At 37.2% G+C, this 19,794-nt stretch overlaps 3 protein-coding genes across 3 annotated transcripts in view; 1 reads left to right on the forward strand and 2 right to left on the reverse strand.

Moving 5' to 3' along the window:
• The window catches only part of kmt2bb (lysine (K)-specific methyltransferase 2Bb), a 74,194-nt gene extending 60,666 nt beyond the window's left edge, over positions 1-13,528 (forward strand). Inside the window, exons 30-38 of the mRNA XM_073815566.1 lie at positions 7-581; positions 1,050-1,142; positions 1,496-1,605; positions 1,715-1,852; positions 4,497-4,749; positions 7,520-7,627; positions 8,222-8,305; positions 10,857-10,986; positions 11,072-13,528. Coding sequence (XP_073671667.1) covers positions 7-581; positions 1,050-1,142; positions 1,496-1,605; positions 1,715-1,852; positions 4,497-4,749; positions 7,520-7,627; positions 8,222-8,305; positions 10,857-10,986; positions 11,072-11,347 — 1,767 coding nt within the window. The 3' untranslated portion in view covers positions 11,348-13,528. The remainder of the gene's footprint in view (positions 1-6; positions 582-1,049; positions 1,143-1,495; positions 1,606-1,714; positions 1,853-4,496; positions 4,750-7,519; positions 7,628-8,221; positions 8,306-10,856; positions 10,987-11,071) is intronic.
• psenen (presenilin enhancer, gamma-secretase subunit) overlaps positions 1-19,794 on the reverse strand; it is a 141,223-nt gene that overhangs the window by 65,248 nt on the left and 56,181 nt on the right. The gene's annotated exons all lie outside the window — the stretch shown is intronic.
• On the reverse strand, positions 15,564-19,421 carry igflr1 (IGF-like family receptor 1). Its single transcript, XM_065280633.2, has 7 exons — positions 19,271-19,421; positions 18,998-19,184; positions 18,370-18,439; positions 17,164-17,248; positions 16,876-16,965; positions 16,038-16,175; positions 15,564-15,951 (listed from the first exon to the last, which is right to left on the reverse strand). Exons 1-7 carry the CDS (start codon positions 19,359-19,361, stop codon positions 15,632-15,634), a joined length of 981 nt encoding a protein of 326 aa, XP_065136705.1. The 5' UTR covers positions 19,362-19,421; the 3' UTR covers positions 15,564-15,631.

A 19,794-nucleotide genomic window follows, 5' to 3' on the forward strand; every position in this document is an offset into this window, starting at 1 on the left:
GTACAGACCTCTAACACCATTACCCAGCTACTCACTACCAGTAGCAACGGGTCGGCATCATTACCAGCTGATGCTAAGAAGCCTCGTAGGAATGCCAAAGCTTCTTTAGATGGTTCCACAGCAGGGATGAAGAAACCACGGACAAAGAAGGATTCTTCCACACCTAGGCGGCCCAAATCTGCTCCCTCAAGCAAACAGTCTGCAGGTCAAGTTACAACTTCCTCAGATGTCTGTAATCAAGCGGAAAGTGCTCAAGCTATCATCAACCAGGCTATGGCTGGTTATTATGACCCCAACAAGACTGTTTTTAGCATCTCACCACCACATAACACTACCCCTGCTGGCCGGCCTCAAACATTTAGCTCAGTAGTTTTACCCGAAGATCTCCTTGTTGAACCAAAAGCAGTAGCTTCTCCACCATCTCCACCAGAAGCAGCACCTCGACCAAAGCAGGTTCGAATGAAAAGAGTGTCCTCTCTTTCTGACCGAATTGCCACCAAGAAATCAAAAGCAGACTTTTTAGAATTCGATCGCCTTAGTGGATTGGAAGAAGCACGCAGGTCTAGCTCACTATCAGCAAGGTAAAAACTAAGAACCAAGCGTTTACTATTATTTAAGGATTCGGGTAACACTTTATTTCGATAGTCCACTTTAGACATTTTACTAATTATAAGTTACTTTGCAACTACTTATTAACTACCAATCTTTAGAGAATTAGTAGACTATCTGCTTAATATCTACTAACACTTTATTGTGATGATATCTCAACAGACATTCAACTGTCTATAAGTATCTCTGCAGGTGCATGTCAACTTATTTCACTAACCCAAACCTCTTCCCTAACCCCAACCCTTACAGTCTACTAATACTCTAATGACAGTTAGTTGACGTATAGTTGCAAATTATTGAAAGTTAGTTGACATGTAGTTGCTAAGTTATTTATAGTTAGTTGAATGTCTAAAGTGGACTATCAAAATAAAGTGTAACCAGGATTCGTTTTCTTGCTATTAAAATGTGTATTAAATCTTACCTTTCCCCCCTCTATCCAGATATGGAGTTCGAATCAAAACACCAACCGTCAAGGGAATACTCGATCTGGATAAGCTAAATGAAGAGCCAAGTAGTGACTCAGAGAGTGCAAGGTAACCCTTAAAATGCAAAAGGAGACAATCAAAGGGAAATTGTTTTGGAAACCTTAAGGGGTGGTTTCCTAAACAGGGATTAGATTAAGCCAGGACTAGGCCTTATTTTAATTAGGAAAAATAACTAGTTTTACCAAACATGCCTTACTAAAAAACATTACTTGGGTGCATTTTGAGGCAAAACACAGGGCACTGATGTATTTTAAGACATGTCAGTGCAAATTGTTTCCGTTTGGACAGCTCTTACATTTATTTTCGTCTAGGGCTAGACTAGTCTAATCCCTGTCTGGGAAGCTGCCCATAAATGTTTTTCAGTATATTGAGTAACAGTACTTTTTATTTTTATTTTGTAGGTCTGGTCCTTGGGATCGTCTCTCATTGTCTCGAGTTGGAGACGGCAACAAACCAGCAAATTGGGATTCTGCTAATCGCAGTGCACTAACTGACTGGAACAAATACTCAGGTATACTTCTTTTTTATCCTCTTTTTTTTTAACATTTTAATCAGTTAAAGGCCTTTTAATGGATCAAACATCAAGATGTTATTTAAAAGATAGTAATCTTTCACATTAGGGATGCCGTCTTGCTCAGACAATGAGTTTCCTCCATCAGACAGTGAAGAAGAGAGTCCCCCTAATCGTGACCAGCCCCACCTACGCTTTGAGATCTCAAGTGACGATGGCTTCAGTGTAGAGGCAGAGAGCATTGAAGGTATGAGCTCGTCATAATTGTTCCATGTGTTTTTGAGAAAGTATGTTGTTACAGTTGTGGCCAAAAATATATACACACCCTTGGTAAATATTAGCGAAGAAAGCTGTGAAATAATTCTGCAATATTTCTCTGTTTGAGCTTTAAATGTTAAAAAATATTTGAAATCACATTATAAAAAAAATCCCTATTTCCTTAAAGCCACTTTCTATTTTGTGTAGCTCAACATTTTTTTGGCTGAACATCAGAACTAAAGTCTTTGGGTTTGCCCATTCTGATGATTGATTAAGGGGATTTGAGGCTTTTGTTACTCAATATTTATTTTCCTGTGAACAGGAAGTCATGACTAGACAACAACATCGTTTCTGAATTACCTCCATTTTGATTAAATGTTTTTACCATCTGATTAAATGTTCACATTTGTGCAATTAAAAGTTATGAGTTTTAAATTCGATATTTGATCAAGGATGATATTTGATGTAGCATTCGGACTTCTTGGATACACATAGGAACATATTGCTTTTATTCCATCTCACAAAAGTTCTGCTTTGCATCCAAGGAAACTGCATCAAAAAAAAAAAAAACATTTTGAATTGTCTAGCATTTGAGGCAAATGGATTGCACCATATTTCCTGGGCCTCTCATCTGGCTGTGTTTTTTTTTAAATGATTCATCTGTGAGACAACTGACTATTTCAAGAAGTGAAACAAACATAAGAACAAAGTCCTGGTGTCCACTACAAAGGAATTTTAAGTCTAGACTCTCATTTTGAAAAAAAAAAAAAAACATTGAAGATTTTCAAGAAAACACATAATCTGCAAAAAAATTACTTGTCATAAAATGTGGAAATTGCAATTGTTGTTATTTTGAAAAGAAATTTTGTGTGTTCTGTACAAATATATCCACACAAATATAGTATTTCTTGACAGGACAGTAGGATTCAAATAGGTCGGATTAATAATGCTTGACTTCGAGGTCCACTACAGAGAACAAAAATGAATTGCTGGGTTTATTTTGGAAATGTAAACTAGGGATGGGCACGAGTAATCGATTGCTCGAGTACTCGAACGTGGCATCGATGATCGATCACAAAAACGATGATCATGTGGGTTTATTTATTTATTTATTTATTGTGGATATGTCGGCATTTGGATGTCTGGTTAGCGCTACAAGCGCATGTGGTAGTAAAGACTGGATCTGGAGATGCGTGTTTGACGTCGTGTCGAGCTACGCAGACTGACGTATGACATCAGTAACATTACCATGCGTGATTAAAAAACAAACAGATAATTCCACGCGACCGTGTCGCAGCAACCCGCCGATCCGCGCAATGCGTGGCAGCCCACCAGCCAGCTGATTCCGCGAAGCCGGCCACAACTCGCATCACTGAGGCACTATGGTTTAAAAGGATGCCGTGATTTTCGGACATACAGTCAGTCAGGTGCAAAATGTACAGCGCCGTCAAAAGTTCAATGGGTTATCATCTCATATTTAAACATCAAATGTCAAGAGATACCAGAGAGATATGCTCTGGAGCACCCCCCCAAAAGAGAAAAACGGCACGGTCACATTTACTGCATAGTTTTAGATACGAAATGTGAAGCACTTGAGTATAGAGGGTATGCACGTGACGTCACCTTTGGTGAAAGTGACTGCGGTTACGCAGACTGAGTGGCAAAAGACAGAGCTGCAGAATTTGTGTACAGTGTGAAATCAGCGGAAACACAGGAAAAACGCTTCTAAATGGGAAACAGCTGTTGTGCGATAGACTGTACTACTAACAGAATGACAAGAATTCGGAGCTATCGTTTTACAGACTGCCAGAAAACACAGAAAGGGGAAGTTAATAGATCGTAGATGCAATGTGCACAGACCGCAGGTGGGTTGACAAGTTACTAGGGTCACTATCAAGCAGAGGTTTTAGTTTCTACTTAAAAGTATTTTTTCTTTGTAAAACATACATTCCATGCATATTATCATCATTTTTGATTTAAATTTAATATTTAAGTACATTAACATACTTTTACTCAAGTAAAAGTACACAACTTGTAATTAGGTATTCGATAAATTTTAATATGCAATATAAAAGAATACACAGATGATTCTATGCTTTAGAATGTAGTGAAGTAACATTTTTCCCATGACAAACACCCTAATAAAGCACAGATGATTGGAAAATGTAACTAAGTATTGTCCACCTCTGCTGTCAAGTCCAACTAAATTCAATTTTAGCTGATAATAGTCAGTTTTATTGGCACTTTTGCGGTCACACATCACATGACAACAGTCACAGCCCTATTAAGTTAGACAAATGTTTCAACAGGAAATCAGAATAGGTGTTGTTGATGAACTTAGCGAAAAATTTTAAACATCAGGGCAGACAAATGTCAGTGATTCACAAAACAGATAATAAAAAACAGGAAGATGACTTAAATAACCAGATACATTTGCAGACCTTCATCTCTTTTTATTGCTGAGGTTTCTAAAAAGAAATGTTGGCATAAGCAGTTTGACAGTCTTTTAATGCTGTTTATTTAAATAAGCAGTAAACCAGTTTGGTATAAATTATTATTTGAATAAATGTAAATACCTTTTGTTTTTCAAATTACATTAACGCTAAATAAATGTATCACCTTTTCTATCACAGTGGCTTGGACAGCTGTTCTCGATAGAGTCCAGGAGACCCGTGCCGTCGCCGGTCTAAGACAGCTTTCTTTCTCTGGGATAACTGGGGCTCGTATGATGGGAATGCTGCATGATGCTGTAGTTTACCTTGTGGAACAGCTTGAAGGGGCCAAACGTTGCCATCGTCACACTTTCCGCTTCCATAAGCAACCCAGCCAGGATGACGATTTGCCTGTTAACCCGAGTGGCTGTGCACGCTCTGAAGTCTACTTGAGGTTAGTTAAACTGTTTTGTTGTGTCATGTAATCCAGACATTCTTTTAACATAATAAAATGTGAAATAAAGTGTTCCTGTAGCTCAATTGGAAAACATTGTTAGCAGGACATTAAGTTGTTGGTTCGATTCCCAGGGAAACTTTAAAGGAACAGTATGTAAGAAATGTATATCAATTAATCATAAAATGGTCCTGATTTGTCACTAGACATTAAGAAATAATTTTCATTTTAAATAGTTATATCACTGACCACAGTGGTCTGGCCAGGATATTGTCATTTAAAAAGTGGAGTTGCTGCCCTCAACTGATGTTTATGTTGACATTTTGTGTATTGGCCACCAGTTGTGTGATTGCAGTACCAGTTTTGGCCACAATTCTACATACTGTTCCTTTAAATGTACTGTAAGTCATCTTGCATATGACCGTCTGCCAAGTTTATTTATCTAAATGTTGGAGTATGTAATAAAAATGTACACATTAAGCATGAATGAGAATGATACTTTAGCTTTAGGTTAAATGGGCCGTGAATTTGTCGATTTTATTGTTTTATACTGTTGTCTGAGGTCTACCTATGATGTTCACATGGTTTTTACAATCCAAAACATCAAAAGCAATAAGTAATAGGCTATTTTGTAACATGGTTCTGATGCTGTCTGGAGAAATGGTTCATTTGAAGGGGCGGCCGCATTGAAGACTTGGACGTAAACGCCCACTGCTATGATTGAATAGGTTTATGTTCCGTCATTACATGTGGGGAAATGTTTTAGAAACCTCAATGTGTAAAAATAGCAACTGAACAAAAATATGTTTGAGCCACAAAAGCTAATGGGTGCTAGAGATGATTCACATAAATGATAATACATATAGTAAAGTATAAACAAAACTTTAAACTCTGAGTGACTAAATTACTGTATACCACACAGTAAGCGCACATCAGAATCTAAACCGCGGCTGATAAATCCTTATCAATAACTTTGTATATTTCTATTGTGCTTGTGAGGTTGTTCTTACATACACGTAATGTTACATACCACAGTTATATGATAAAAAAAGCTTTGTTGAGTGTTGGACCTTTCAAACGCAACTTGCCTTAATTACCGTATACAACACATTAACTCTTTCACCGCCAGCGTTTTTAAAAAAAGTTGCCAGCCAGCGCCAGCGTTTTTCATGATTTTCACCAAAGTTTAATGCCTTCCAGAAAATGTTCTTCTTTAAATATATAAACATACAATATACCAAATGAAAGAACAGACCCTCTGCTTTCAAACAAAAAAAAACGTTTCTTCCTACCTTAAGTGGTTCTTTTGTAATCAGCTTTTGAATATGGGTAGGTTTCTGCAAAAACACCACATTTTGAGCAAAAAGCAGAGATAATTCCAGGGCAATACTTCCGGTTTTAAAAAGTTGCGGAAGCCACCTGGTGGATAATAGCGGTATTGCGGAAAGACGGAAAATCTCGTCATTGGCGGGGAAGCGTTTTCTCTTAATTGACGAGATATCTCGTCAATGGCAGGGAAAGAGTTAAGCGCGCATCAGAATCTAAATCGCGGCTGATAAGTTCTTCCATATCACTAACTTTGTTTATTTGAATCGTTAAATTACAGTCGTATTGTTAAGTGTTTCACCTTTATTAATCGTTTAATGTTTTTAGTAAATTAAAACAGTCAAACATACATGTTTAGACACAGACAGGACATATCAAGCGATCTCTAACTAAGCAATACTGAAAAGTTGTAACTTACTAAAATGTTTTACTCCCATAATACTGCTGTGCCGTTCCTGTTAGATCCAGTATTAGTGGTGCTTTTAATCACAGTCTCTCTGCAAATCCAGCATCGACTTGTGGCTTCTTTACAAATCAATCCGCGGTACACAAAGTAAACACTTCGCACGCAAGCTGGAACTTCTTTATAAATAAACGTTAACCACGCATTCCTAATGTTAGGTTCTGAGCCTCCGAGTTCAGGTTATACAGCGGCTGTGTTCTTCCCAGATGGTTCTTCCACAACCGAACGCTCCGTTTCCATGGGTACTCATAACAGATCAACACGTGAAGAAAATTTTTTGTAGGAAATATGTATTTAAAAGTCATTTTGGTTACATTTGGCAATCTTTAAAAAAGACATGTTCACTGATTGTTGAGACACTGCATTTGCCCATGACCCACACGTGTGTCACTGTTGGGTTTGGAGGAGGTGTTTAAATTCTAATCTGCATCACATTTCGGCACATTCATAAACCGACCGTTTTCTTGGCTTGGTGCCAAAAACTGTTATATTTCAGTAACAAGGACATTTTCAGTTCTGAAACTTGCAGGATGTTTATTTAAGTATGATGACCTCTTATATAACAAAATATCAAGTTAAAACTTATTGTTTGATTCATCGCTCCTTTAATGTTCAGTGACCCAAATATGTGGCTCCTTAGACCACTTCTTGTGTCTTTAATGTGTAATCTACCACACTACTGCATCTTTCAAATGTTGCGCAAATTGATATTTGAGTATTTGCCTGAATATGATGAGTAAAACTTGTAATATTTATGTCCTTTTTATTCGGGAAAGGCCCATGTTATAACTTGGAGGAAGTGTAAGGGTTGCCTAGAAATATTTTTAGCTAATCTTTGACAAGGTGCTTGAGAGTAACAAACAGGGGGATTTGGATGTGCTATGCAGCTGTCTTTGAAAGCCACAAAAGATGTTATCTAGGAACAGAAATTCTTACTTTTTTCTATAGGAGCTAAACTTCTTTTCTCACCTCCTTTCACAGAAAGTCAACCTTTGATATGTTTAACTTCCTGGCGTCTCAGCACCGGCAGCTTCCTGACACTGATCTGTATGACGAAGAGGAAGATGAGGTTCTTCTCAAATCAACCAGGTCAAATAAGAGTTTGAATTTTACTGAATGAAAGTTGAATTGTTTTTAGCTGATTGACGTCAGTAGGTACAGGCAACAGACAAATTGCTGAGGATAATTTGGATAGCATCTGCAAATGTTAACTATGATGCATGCATTAAAGGCATTAAAAGTTTTTTTGTAATAAACACGTTTTTTTGTGTGTATTGATTACCATGGGCAAAACTCAGGTAACCACTAGTTTATACCATTATATGTGATAACCATTTTCTAACTGTAATGAAACGTGGTTTATATTAATAAGGGTGTTCAGGGTACATTAAGGGTTAACAAAATGTTATTAAATGCAGATATTTTCAGTGCAATACAATTTTACAAGTGTACATGAACTTGTTTGCAAAATTCTATTTGAGCAAAATGGCTGATGTTGTTGTAGACTTGAATAAGGATATTTTGTGTTTGTTGGTTTCTTTGCTATGACAACGTGTATTTATGGATTTCATAATGCTAATACTTCCTTCTCATGTGTCATTCACAAGTATTACTGTTAGTAAACGATTGGTTAACTCTGATATGGTTTCCTGTGATGATTAAACTCTGTCGTTTTTATTATAGACGTGCGACGAGTTTGGAGTTGCCAATGGCGATGAGGTTCAGACATCTAGAAAGAACTTCCAAGGAAGCCGTCGGTGTTTATAGGTGGGTTAACTTGCAACCATCAAAAGTCACACTTTATTTTAATCTTTCTTCCACATCGGTGTCATGCCAGTGGAAATTACCACTTAGTCTGCTGCATGCAAAATTTGTGTTACCAAACACTGTTGCATAAATATAAGGATGCTAGCAAAGACCTACTCAATCTTGAAAATAGTTTTTAACGCATTATAAATGTGAGAAATGTATTGCTGAAACAAAGCACAAAGACTGTAAACTATGTAGTATTGAATTGCAGAGTTAGATCGTTAAACAGTTTCACAATTTTTGAATTCAAGATTTCTTTAGGCGGGCCTAAAGCGGTGGCTCCTAAAGCCCGAAATACACTGCATGATTTTTGCACTCTTACATTATCACACATTATCACACTGTCCGACATGGTTCTTTTAAACTTTGTACGATGATGACACAGAGGCTTCGACAGTGAATTTTCGACACTTTCGTAGGCTATCTTTGGACGCAAGACCGGGGAAATGGCTTTGAATCTCTCTCTCTGTACGAAATAGGACCACAGATAAAGAGACACGATCACAGAAATCGCGACAATTGTTTCAAAAATTGTGCATTGTATCCCGGGCTTAAAGCACATGGCCCCGCCTCTAACACGATCGCGCACATCCATTCAGATTGTAGCATTGATTGACAGTTGAGAGAGACAGCAGCTTTTCCGCTAGTGGGCGTGGTTTTTAGCGCTGACACGTAACGCGTGACAGCATAGAATGCAGCCGATTGTTTATATTTGTTTATATTAGCTTATTTAATTTACTTGGCATTTTTTCAATCATTCAAATTTGTTTGGGTTGGTTATTAACATTTTTCTGTGGTGTGACCAACTCAAACCACATTTAATATCTGACTTTACAAGTCAGTCTAGCCGAGGCATGTTTTCTATAATTTATGACATCTAATTTAGGTTACATTTATGTACTCGTAAACAACAAATCAGTAAGTTGATTTATCTGATGAAACTGCTCAGGTTTTTCCAGCTTAAAAAAACATACGCACCCAACCCGCAATGACTAAACAATTAAAATTAAAATGGGTTTCTTGTGGTTTTCGTCATTTTTCACAGTTACTAAGCTTTTATTTCCCAGTAACAGAGATCTGCTACAAGTTTGAAGAAATGTTGTAAGCATGGTGAATCCAACTTCCACATTATAAGGTTCATGACGCCAGCTGGCTCCAGAGATAACTGTCCAAGCTCATATGATTCAATGTTCAAGTTTATTTTAAGTCTGAAGGGCATTTTTCATAAAATCTCTAAACATCACACAAACACCATACTAACAACAATTCATAGACAATAAACATCATTGTCACAGATTTAAAAGTCTTACAGCAGTAGGAATAAAAGAAAACCCATGCGGGTCCATGAATCATAATTTGACATAAACATAAAATAATGTTGAGTTAAGGCATTTAGTAATATTAAACTAATGAAGAGTCAGCATTAAGTTCATCAATTCATGTGTTGAGTTATGAGTCATGTAGTAAATGATGACTCTTCATAAGTTTACGTTTAGTACGTGGCCTAACTTGGCATAGTTCATTTTCAAGGAAGAATTTATTTTGGTATTAGTTCATCATGATTCATAGACCCTTATTTTAAAGTGTTACCAGAAAATCTATATTGGCATACTATAACGTAACCAGAAGAAAGCATTTATAACTCATGGAACAGCGAATAAGTACAATCTACAAGAATAGCTTTAGCTTTCTGTTAGACGAACTGTTTAAAACGGTCTGCCTATTTTATTGTCGAGATGAACCCTGACTATATGATACATAAAGATCTTCCGTTATCTATTTTTAATATTCTGAATCATGCCGACTGACCTTTGGAAACACTGACTGTCATCTTTAAAATTTCTATAGCCACTTGTGTCATATGCACATATGACATTTATTCACCCTTAAACATTTCAAGATGCATATGTCCATCATCTTTCAGCCGAACACATTTGTTATTTTAGTAAATGACCCTGCTCTTCCCAGCATTATAATGGGAGGGAAAAAAAACAACTTCCCAAAAAGTTCATCAACCCTTCACAGAAGTACTTCAGACAGCTCCAAGAGGTTACTAAAGGCCTTCTGCGGGTAACTGATGCAAATTTATAAGAAAAATGTCAATATTTCGAACTTTATAAACTGTATGCCGTGTGAATAACTTCTGTGAAGGATTGATTCACTTTTTGAGCTTCAAAGTCAGAAGTTTGGCCTTGATCTCTGTTTTTTACCATTTATAAAGCTTTGAAGAGGAAGGATATTTACTAAAACAACTTCAAATGTGCTCATCTGAAAGATTACCTAAGCAGATGATGGATCTCGGATTGCTTGAGGTTAAGATATTTGGCTGGAGTATCGCTTTAATTGGCGAATGTGTTTGGACCATGAAAGAAATTTGCGGTTTCTTTCATTTTTGTAGTGCAAATTGTTGGTGGTATAATGCAATGTTGGTTAAGAAGCAATCTTACATGTCTTTTTCAATTTTGCATTTTAGTCCAACTCATTCCCATAACCGTTTTTCCCATTTCAGGTCTGCTATTCACGGAAGAGGTCTTTTCTGCAAGCGAAACATCGAGGCCGGAGAAATGGTCATCGAGTATTCAGGCATCGTCGTCCGATCGGTTCTTACAGATAAGCGCGAGAAGTATTACGACGGAAAGGTAAGTTCCGATAAACGCCGCGATAATCATCTCAAAGGACTCAATTCATCATCTTACCACCTTTCTGTTATGTTACTCTAATCAGGGCATCGGATGTTATATGTTCCGCATTGACGACTTTGACGTGGTGGACGCCACCATGCACGGCAATGCGGCGCGCTTCATCAACCACTCCTGCGAGCCTAACTGTTACTCCCGGGTCATCAACGTCGAGGGTCAAAAGCACATTGTCATCTTCGCCCTGCGCAAGATCTACCGCGGTGAGGAGCTTACCTACGACTACAAGTTCCCAATAGAAGATGCCAGCAACAAACTCGGCTGCAATTGTGGTGCCAAGCGCTGTAGGCGCTTCTTAAACTGAGCATTGACGGAGGTCTAAGTAGGCGATTTCTTCTGGGAAAAATAACAAGAGTCATTGCATTCATTCGAAGTTCATCAGTTTTGTGTTACTGAGAAATGGAAGACCAACTTTTCTGAGGAGAAAATTTTAAAAACGCTCCACCCTGTTTTCATTATATTCCAGTAATTTGACATAATACGGTGTGCAGAAATGTTGTCAGGCCTTCAAATAAGTTCATGCCGTCAGGCCTTCAAAGAAGATCATGCTGTGAGCTGCATCCTTTGCGGTAATGCGACATCTGAAGAGTTACTGTTTAAGAAACTGAGCTTCTTGAAGTCACCTTCTTGAGTCTTGTTTTTAGCCCGCTGTCAAGCAGATCTAGATTAAGGAAATGACATCTGTCACTACTTCCCCTTCAGCCCACTATAAAGCGCTGTAATATCAAGTTCTCAACAAAAACGCCTCTGTGCATGTGGAAAATTGTGTAGTGAGGAGCCCATAACGCATCACAACAGTGACGACACTCTGTAAAAACATTCATGTTAGTAATGAATGATATAGACGTATAATTCAGAATTGTGCTTTCATACCAGATCACACAACAGGTTGAGATGGGACGACTCAGGACGACACTGTAGAACCGGTCGGTTCATTCCTCGCGCGTGGCAAGGCGGTACTTGATGCGTTTCGTTGCATTTCATTTAACACATCTTGAAAACATCGAATGTCTTGGGCGTGATCGTTTTCTGGCTAATTTTTATTATTATTTATTTTTCTTCATCTTTACAGGAAGCTGACTTCGTTTTTCCGCCAAAAGCTTGTTCTGTTTTTTTTGGGCTTATGCTGTATCGTAATACTCTCTCTAGGTGGTTTTATCCTCCTACTCCACTTGAAAGCCTTATGGTGCTATGCTTATAGTCCTGAATAAGAGGAAAAACGTAGTTTTCTTGTCGTGTTAGAGAACTGGTAAACATAATGGCAAACAAAACTAACATTCTTTGTAGTAAACGCGTGCACGTGTGTTCGTAGTAGTTTCACCCTACACCAACGACAACGTTTTGGCACGTTTGCGATTCGTACTTCTTGGTATTTAATTTTCTTTCAAAACAAGAAGAAAATCATGCCTGGAAAGTATATAAATATATTTTTCTTGTTATCGTGTAGTAGGACACTACTTAAGCTCATTAAACGCATCCTCAAAGCATCCAAGCTTTGAAGGTGTGATGTCATCGTGGATTCTTCCTGCAATAAAAGAAAAACGTTTTTTTTTTTTTTTGCCACAGTTGCACATACGACTGGAGCTGTACGTTTATCGAGTGTCTTACAGCGATAGGACCTCGGAGGCGATGTATACTGGTGACTTTAAAAATGTCATGACTGCATTATATTGTTCAGCAGAAATATATCTATATATATTTATAGAAGAGTTATTGAAACGATTTTCAGCAGATCAGTGACCCGGCGCTAGAGTTGGTTCTTTACATAGGCCGGTGCCGTTGTTTATCTTAGAGTATAAAAGATGTAGGCTTGTTCTATTTATTCCCGTTTGTCTGTGCTTTGTATGTGACCAAGGTCTTATCGGAAAGTTTCTTCAGGGTGTTTATTATTTTTTTTAAACGTTTCCCTTCTTTCTTTAACTTGAACGTTGAGGACGAGTTCTTGCAATGTGGCCTTTTAAAGAGGTGATGTTGTATTTTTTTAAACGATCTTAGTTGTAGATTTTATTTGACCCCCATCGCGATGTCGTCTCCTGCTTATTTTGTTGTTCCTGGGGGATTTCCATCGGAGAGCAAACATTTGAGATTTTAATCAACCCTCCCCTGACTTGCAAGGATTCTACCTCAAGCTGTTCAACTAACGTCAACTAATGCAAATCTAATGAGAATAGAGCGTTGCGTGGTCTGTGCTGTCATGCAGAGATGGATGTGTGCAATGAAGGATGCAATGCACTCGTCAGCTCCTCGTGTGATGATGCGTCTCTCAGAGCTTATTGAGAAAAATCTGTCTGTTCCTGTGTAGGTTATTTTAAAAAAAACATTGTTGAAAGACTTAAAAATGAGTAAATGTCTTTGCTACCTTGTACAAATGAACCCTAAGTTTGTAAATAGTTGTATACATATTTCTAAACCTGTTTAATTTTTCTATGCACTTTTTTATTTATAATGTTTTTTGCTTAATAAAGATGTAAAATGTTTGAACAAACATTAGGGTTGATCTTGATATTTGCTCTCAACACAAGTCGATTGTGTAACATTCACAAACCAAAGAAAGTACGCAAAGAAAGCAGCTTTTACGGGATTTGTATATTTGTTAGGATTCTCGCAGGATGTTGTGTCACTGCCTAGTCATTTAAAGAGACTTACTGTTGTGTCTGTGTTATGTCTGCAGAACCTGTAAATGTCAATCCTTCAAATGAGTCAAAATGAGTATTCGTTACTTACGCTTTCGCTTCTGAGTGACATTTATCTTTTCACAAGAAGACATGCACATGTGGACAAAACTGTAACTAACCGGTTAAAAGTTAAGGCCGGATTTCCCTTTAGCTGGATTTCCCTTTAGCCATCCACACACTCTTAAAACGAATATGTTAAAAGAACACATCTTGTGTCTAACACATCTCTGTGTTATTTTTGGAACAACACACTTTGTGTTGTTTTAACACATCTTGTGTTGTCCCTTCTATTTATATGAACTGAAAAATCAACACGAAATGACACGTAATGTGTTAAAAAAACACATGTGTTAAATAGTTTAACACAAAGAAATTTGTTAAAATTAACACACCCAGGACTGTTAAGATGTGTTATTTTAACACATTCGTTTTAAGAGTGAAACCTTTCCCCTGATAAAAGAATAATCGGAGTAAGACTGCAAGTAAACACAGTCGTTGTTTGGATATTTTAAAGGATTACCAAACGAGGCTTAAGGGTCTTAGCAAGGGAAACGATAAGTCATTTTCGACAAAATAAAAAATAAGCATTTTTAAACCATATCTTCTCGTCTTGCATTAGCCGTGTGTTGCGACAGCGCAACCAAATGTATCGAGTAAGCACGTCAATAGATCACGCATGATGTATGCAAAACTACTACTCCAGTGTGGAGAATTAGGACAGTTCTAACGTTGTATGTGAAATGATACTAATGAATGTCTTTGTGTCAGTTTATTGTTGAAAATGATCTGCAAGTGTGCGTTTCACATATGTGACCTTTCGACGTGATGCTGGCGCTTCACGCGGCTAGGGCAAGATTAGAAGTTTTTCTTGACGAAAATGATTAGATAATACCCTTATGCCTCATTTGGGATCGGTTAGAGCCCTTTGAAGCTGCATTAAAGGAGCATTTCACCTGTAAAAACATTCATCTTTATTGAAAGGGTGTCATATTTGTAGTGGAAATGTAACATACATTTAGAATTTGGTGCCTATTTGACCAAGAAAAGGGGTGTTTGTAGTCTCACCCCCTCAACAAAGATATTGGACTTCATTTTGCATCATTGAAAGAAGGAAGTGTAACACTGAAATCTGTATTTCTCCTGTCTCAGCGGAAACTGAGGAAATGATGCACGATCATTCAAAAACATGACTGGGGTTCTAACTTATAGTCCGGAAAATACGGTATATACTTGGTGTGTAAGTATTTAATTATTAGATAATGATTGTTTCAACTTAGAAAAGTAAGTGTTCTTTCGTGCTTAATATTTATTAGTTTAATTAACTAAACACAAAGTTTAAGTAAAAGCTTTTTTATAGTGAGCTAATATTAAGTATATTTAGTTACCCAATATTTTGTGGGGGGTTATTTAATAAAATACTGAATGTGGAATGCAGTATAAAATGTTATGCAAAAAAATAAGATTAATTCAATGTGTAGTGTTAAACACAGTTTGTATTACACTGTAAAAAGTTGGTTAAACTTAAATAAGTAGTCAACTTTAAAGATAGGGCCTATTGACTTATTTTTTTCCCACTATAAAAAGTCAATGGACCCCATCTTTAAAGTGGACTACTCCTTTAAGAAGTTAATTTAACTGGTAACACCTACAAAATGTAAGTTTATGCAACTTAAAAATAAACTTGATCAATTTTCTATTTTTACAGTGTATTCGCAAAACTTTCTATAAACAAAATGAAAACAACTGCACTTTGATTTCAGCATGTGGTTTCAGATAGGATAATCCCAAATGTGTTTCAGATCAAGATATTTTGCTGTTGACCAAGCATTCTTCATATGCTTCATGTTCTCTTCATCATCTTTTAATACTAGCATTGATTATACAAAAAGCTTTATACATTGTTTTTTTTCCAATTATACTACAATAGCAGGAAGCTTTGTTAAAATCTCCACTGCATCATTGCGACCAATAGCGGTCAACAGTTTAGCAAAATCAGCGACAGTCCATTCCGGGTTTTTGGCGACGACCCCCTCCAGGACGGCGACGAGAGGGCTTTTGTGGTCCTTCATTAAGTAAGCATAATTGATCCAGGCGAATGAAAATGAGCATTGGGCAGCAAGGTGACGTGTGTTTTTTGCACCAGTTATGTCTGGGTCCAATAACAAAACAAGTTCCTCGAGAACATCCAGGTTGTTTAGCACTGTATTCAAAGGTGCATTCTGGATCTCAGGAGCTAGATGAATAGGAAAAATAACATTTGGTACAGTATAAGTTGCACTTTATTCTTGGGTTTTGTGTAGTTGGCTTATGTTAACTCACCTAACAGTTTACTTGAAGAGCCAGTCACAGGCTGTGACCAGTCCGTATTTTTGTTCTCATAGATTGGCGTGTATATAACATTTTGAGGAAAGTTTTCATATGGCAGGATTTCCCTTATCTCTCCATTGGAGTTCTGTTCTTTTGAAGAATGAAACATCCTGTTATTCCAACATTTTCATTGGAATACGTACAGTACTGCTAACTAAATCATACAATTTAAACCCTTTAAATTTGAGTTTTAAAACATTTCTTTCTTTTTTTTTTATATGCATTGTTTGAAAAAAAGACTCAAATAAATCAAATTCACCACAGACAAACATTCATCAAACCAATATTGTCACGATCCTGGATTCTTTGTTCCCACATGTTTTGTGTGGAAGCATAAAGCCATTGTTCACTTTCAGTGTGCGTGTGTTTCCTTGTCTTGTTTCCTGACCCCGACCTCTTGCTCCTCATTAATCACCTTGTTATTGTTTAATTAATTCATGACATCTGTTCCCCCCCTACCCTACGCTACCCTGTAGTCTGTCTGCTTATTGCCTTGTTCACCCCCTTGTGGGTTTTGTTTTCTGTTTTTGTTTAATAAACCTGTTTTAGTGTCCACTTGTGTCTGCAATCGAGTTCTGTCTCATTACAAACCTTTCAGGAAACAAGACAAGGAAACACACAGCACCCTAAAAGTGAAGAATGGATGCTTCCACACAAAACATGTGGGACTGTCGCAATCCTGACACTAGACTATAAAAACCATAAAAAAATCAAGGATCGTGACAAATATTTATAGTAACATGTCAGCCCCTTAAATTTTCCTTGGGAATAGATTTGTTTAGTAACCAACCTCGGTTTGAACGTCTGGTCCTCCTCCTTAGGATAAACAACATACAGAGCAAAGTAAGGACAGACAAAAGCCCTACACATACAAACAACGCTGCAAAGAAATACAAGAAGATAAAGATCAACAAAAATCAAATGGAACAAATGACACTGAGAAATAATATATTGAATTTGATTATTTTGTGTGTATGTGAAATGAATACAAGCAATAGAATCTGGATGTCTGCATGTACATAATAAACTGTTGTAGAGAATCAGAAAGAGATTAGAATATTGAAATGCAAAACAATACCTGTCTCATTAATGACACGAGGGGGGGTAAGAGTGGTGCTTGGTTCAGTGAAGGAGACATGCGTGCTATTGTTTCTACTCGTAGTCTAAAAAAAAAAAAGTTTACACTATAACAAATATCTTGAGAAATGAACATAAGAGTTTAATTTCTGGCTTAAAGAGATGAAAATGAAACTTATGTCATCATTTACTTACCCTCATGTTGACATAAATTATTTTTTATACAGGTTGAAATTTTTGATAAATGATGACAAGCACACAGCTGATGGAAACCATTGACTTCCATATTAAGATAAACAAATACTATGGAAGTATTGCTAAATGATATTGAAGATATTTTGGTAAAATTGACAGGCATAGAGTTGACGGTTCACATTGAATTATTCCATATTTGTTTTTCCTCCTATGGAAGTCAGTGGTTTCCACCAGCTGTGTGCTTATCATCATTTATCAAAGAGCCCTTTTACAACTTCATGCGATTTCTCTGATCGGATAGCTCATTAAAAGACCAAATGCAAATGCCCTATGAAACGTTTTCCATGTGAATTTAAATCAGATCGCTAAAACTACTTCAGGGGGTGGTCTGGGGGATGTATTTCAGATGAAACTTGATATGTTTAAATACACGCTTCTCCCACCAGGGAGAGAGGCAAACAATGACGACACGCTCGTTGCTTTATGGAGTGACGACAGTTGGAAAAAAACTTTCTAGAACCAATAAAATTGTCCAATGACAGAATTGATTATCTTAAAGAAATAAAACTTTCAAAGAGCGTTTTGTTAAGCGCTTTCCCCCTGTCGTGGACCTTTAAATCATCGCGCCGTCGCACTCTCGTGCGGCTCTGTACTGCGCGCTCCAGCTCTTGGGCTTGCCCGACAGTAGCATAATAACAGTAACCTAATTCGTGCCTTTTTTTAAGGCGGATAAATGAAGAGTGCTATTGCATTTTGCGCGGGAATAAAAGATTTAATTGATATCCGTTCAGCAAAGACCCATTTATTGTGGCCGAATGTAAATGGAAAAGTTTAAGAGACCTTCAGACAGACCTAGAACAGACATAAGGGTGAGTAAATTAAGACAGAATTTTCATTTTGGGATGAACTATTCCTTTTATGTAGACATAAAAGAATTCTGGCTGGCCAAAGGATTAAACCTTGGAACAAACATCTGATGGTATTTAAGCTAGGAAAAAGTTTAAACTTTTACTGTTATCACGGTGGTTGTCACTGTGGTTGTCACTGGTCGAACAGCGCAACGTCCATCTTTAACAACCTCCCTTTAAAAAAAGACAAACATTACAGAATAACTACAACAGGAAAAGGCAAGCAGAACTTTTTTGAATGCTACACTCTTTAAAATAAAGGTCATGCTAAAGATCCTTTACATCAGTGACATGGAAGAACCTATATTTGGTTCCTAAAAATTAAAAACGTTTGTTTCTTACCTTTATATAGTTTAAAATGTAAAACTAAGAGGAACCATATAGCCATATGAAACTACATTTAAACCATACCTGTCCTGATTGCCTATCAAACTTTAGAAACTTAAAACTTTCCCTGTTGAATAAAAAATAGCATATTCTAATGCTTCCCATTGCAAATCCCACCATAAACCATCAGCTGTTTACCATTAAAACCATTTACAGTACCATGGTTTGGACTTTCCAGTAATGGTTCCTATCAGCCAGATAGCATATGGCACGATCAGCAGAGACCAATAGAAAACCCACATTCCCCATTATAACCATTAAATCCGTTTGAATATCTGTAGTTTCTATTGTGTTTTTTTTTCAGCAGGATTATTCGTCAATACGATTAATAAAAACAAAACCCACCATTCTTGGCAACAGACGGCATTGGATTCGGAATTGCAGGGAGACAAAGTCTCATATGAGCACTGGGTACATTGTTGGCATTTTTCAAACGATCCATCGTTAAATGTTCCTTTTCTGCAGTTTTGGTATATATAATCAACTTGGTTACCATGATCGTCCTGTCCGCAATTTGAAGTGAATTCTAAACCTACAGCAAAATTTAAAACAACCACAATTATTTAGTTTTACAGTCAAAACAGCAAATGATTGAATTTTATGAGAAAGAAAGCTTACCCTTTTTACTTTCATATTTATGTTTGCATGGTTCACATGTATGCTCCGTAAGATCAAAGTACGTCCCATCTACACAAATGTCCGAAGTCATTGACACAGCTGGACGCGTGCTTGCCCTGGTATAAACTTATGTGCACTCACTGTGTAGGCTACAAGCCGTTTAAGTTGAAAGGGAGGAGTTTTATAGCGGTGTAACAAAACACAATAACTTGAAATCACATTAATCGTAAACAAAATACGTTATACGAATGCGAGCTTAAAAGAAAAGGAACAAGCGACAGGATTTTACCTCTTATTTGCACGACGCACACATTCATCTTTTCATGTCACCGTGCGCTCAGTTTATGGTTATGTGTGTTCGACTTCATGCAGTGCTGCGCAGGGTGACATCAAGTACCGCGAATGAAGAGCAAATTGCTTGGTATGCTTTCGAAACTCTCGCGGTATTTTTATGTCATGCTCCAAACGTTCTGCGCATCGCCACATGAACACATCTGTGAAGTGGAAATGCGCGAAGTTATTAG

Source organism: Paramisgurnus dabryanus, chromosome 8, assembly GCF_030506205.2.
Source record: "Paramisgurnus dabryanus chromosome 8, PD_genome_1.1, whole genome shotgun sequence".
NCBI classification, from domain to species: domain Eukaryota; kingdom Metazoa; phylum Chordata; class Actinopteri; order Cypriniformes; family Cobitidae; genus Paramisgurnus; species Paramisgurnus dabryanus.